The following is a 2,549-nucleotide window of genomic DNA, read 5'->3' on the forward strand; positions in this document are numbered from 1 at the left end:
TAATCTCTGTAATAAATATATCTTCAATCTTTATAATTCTTTGTATCAATATCAATGGCTCCAATGCAAATTTCTGATATCAAAGTAGGTCACATTGATGATGTTCAAGAGTTGAAAAAGGCAAAATCTCCTCATATTCCTGAAAGATTTATCCGGGATTCGACCGAAAGGCCGAAACTAGATAAAACCAGTCCTCCTTCGTGCAACAATATTCCTGTAATTGATTTCTCAAAGCTTTGTAGTGGAAACAAAGATGACTTCTGCAGTGAAATTTTTAAGATCAAGATTTCTTGTGAGGAGTGGGGTTTTTTCCAGGTATTGATCAATGGTTATGTCCATTTTTTTTTGCAACTTTTAATCATGTTATGTTGAAAAATAATTCATTTTTTGGGTTTTATGGCAGGTGATAAACCATGAAATTGATTTAGAATTGCTGGAAAAAATAGAAAAGGTGGCAATGGAATTCTTCATGATGCCTTTGGAAGAGAAGAAGAAGTATCCAATGAATCCAGGGTCTGTTCAAGGATATGGACAGGCTTTTGTTTTCTCAGAAAACCAGAAACTAGACTGGTGTAATATGTTTGCTCTTGGATTGGAACCTCACTACCTACGAAACCCAAAATTATGGCCCACCAAACCATCTGATTTCAGGTATGAACAAGTAACATAATTGTTCATTCATTTTGAACAATTACACAAACAATATGATTCGACAGAAACCTTAGTTAAAACCAACTTTTCATCTAGTTTGGATTTCAATTAATCAAAGACCCGTGTAAACATATCTGTCACATTCGACGTAGTTTCGAAAACACGCGACAAGCACGTTTTATCTCTAAATTAATGAATAGACCGAAACACTCCGTTCTCAAACTTCAAGATTTTGACAGTGAAACTGTGGAGGTATACTCGAGAGAAATTAGAAAACTTTGCAAGAACTTGCTCAAGTACATAGCCGTTAGTCTCGAATGCAACGAAGACGTGTTCGAGGAGATGTTCGGCGTGGCTGTGCAAGCAGTGAGGATGAATTACTATCCAGCATGCCCCAGACCAGATCTTGTATTAGGACTAAGCCCACACTCTGATGGAAGTGCACTCACAGTTTTACAACAGGGAAAGGCAGCTCGGTTGGCCTACAAATATTGAAAGACAATACATGGATCCCAGTTCAGCCTGTTCCAAATGCTTTGGTCATCAATATTGGTGACACTATTGAGGTATCAAGCATCTCACTTCTTGACATGATTACATATATTGTCGGAAACAAAGTTTATATATCTTCGATTTCGGATTCGAAAAACAGGTGCTATCGAATGGGAGATACAAAAGCGTGGAACATCGAGCCATCACTCACAGGGAAAATGACAGACTCTCAATTGTTACATTCTATGCTCCTAGCTATGAAATAGAACTTGGGCCGATGCAAGAACTGATAGATGACACCAATCTTTGCAAGTACAGAAGGTACAACCATGGAGAGTACAGCAAACACTACGTCACCAACAAGCTTCAAGGCAAAAAAACATTGGAATTTGCTAAGATTAATTAGGCACGTGCTAAGTGTCATCCTAATTACTTTATTTGTAGCCTAATTCTACCCCTAAGTAGATGTTTGGTGATGTATCACGTCATATTATGACTTTCCTAGGACTTGTAAATATTATTTGTGTGATTTAATGTTGTTGCTTCAGATTTGGTTGTTGGGCCCACGTGTGTTAATAAAATAAAATAATATTTGATGATGTCAAATTTATAATAATAATAACAAATGTAATTCGTTTGATGGATCTACATGATTGTTTTGTCTTATGGCATGTTGAAACTGTGCATTGCCCTCACTGGGCTCTAATTGTTTTCTCCGGTGAAATTCGATACAAAATTTGAAAATTTGATACTAACATATGATATTGGAGTACAAAATGTTATAGATATGACTCGAATATATGATTTTTGAGTATTCGAACATATATAACAAGTATTGATATTAATGAAACATATTTTATTAGATGATAATCGATACAAAATATGATATTATATATGATATTCGAGTATAAAATATTTCAGACGATATATTACTAATATATGATTTTGAGTATCCAAACATGCATAAAAAGTATTGATATTAACAAATCGTATCTTTTTTGGATGAAGATCAGTACAAAACATAAAAAAATATGGTACTGATATATGATATTTCAGTGTCAAATCTTTCATATATGATACTAATATATAATATTTGAGCATGCAAACAAGTATAATAAGTGTTGATGCTAATATAATTGCTCCAATTTTATAATCAAAATTTTATGTTTTGTGTCATATCTAAAACATTTAGTACTATAATTCAAAATAAAAACATTAAGTACTCAAATATATTCAAAATAAAAACATTAAGTAGTCAAATATATATCATTTTCAGATTCTCAATATTTTGTATTGAATTTTATCTGAAAAATATATGTGGGCTTATGAAGTGCATAAACATTTTTTGTATGAATCAGATACGGTAAAAAAAAATTAGTCTGACTGAGATTGAACAAAAATATAAT

The 2,549-nt window shown here is 32.8% G+C and overlaps 1 protein-coding gene across 1 annotated transcript; it reads left to right on the forward strand.

Moving 5' to 3' along the window:
- Positions 1–1,742, forward strand: LOC140830750 (protein LATERAL BRANCHING OXIDOREDUCTASE 1-like). Its single transcript, XM_073194219.1, is given in 5 exon segments — positions 1–315; positions 404–651; positions 891–1,111; positions 1,114–1,217; positions 1,304–1,742. Coding segments are annotated over 5 exon segments (1,080 nt in total). The 5' UTR covers positions 1–54; the 3' UTR covers positions 1,550–1,742.
- The last annotated feature ends 807 nt before the right edge of the window (positions 1,743–2,549 follow it).

Source organism: Primulina eburnea, chromosome 4 (genome assembly GCF_022965805.1).
Source record: "Primulina eburnea isolate SZY01 chromosome 4, ASM2296580v1, whole genome shotgun sequence".
Classification (NCBI taxonomy): domain Eukaryota; kingdom Viridiplantae; phylum Streptophyta; class Magnoliopsida; order Lamiales; family Gesneriaceae; genus Primulina; species Primulina eburnea.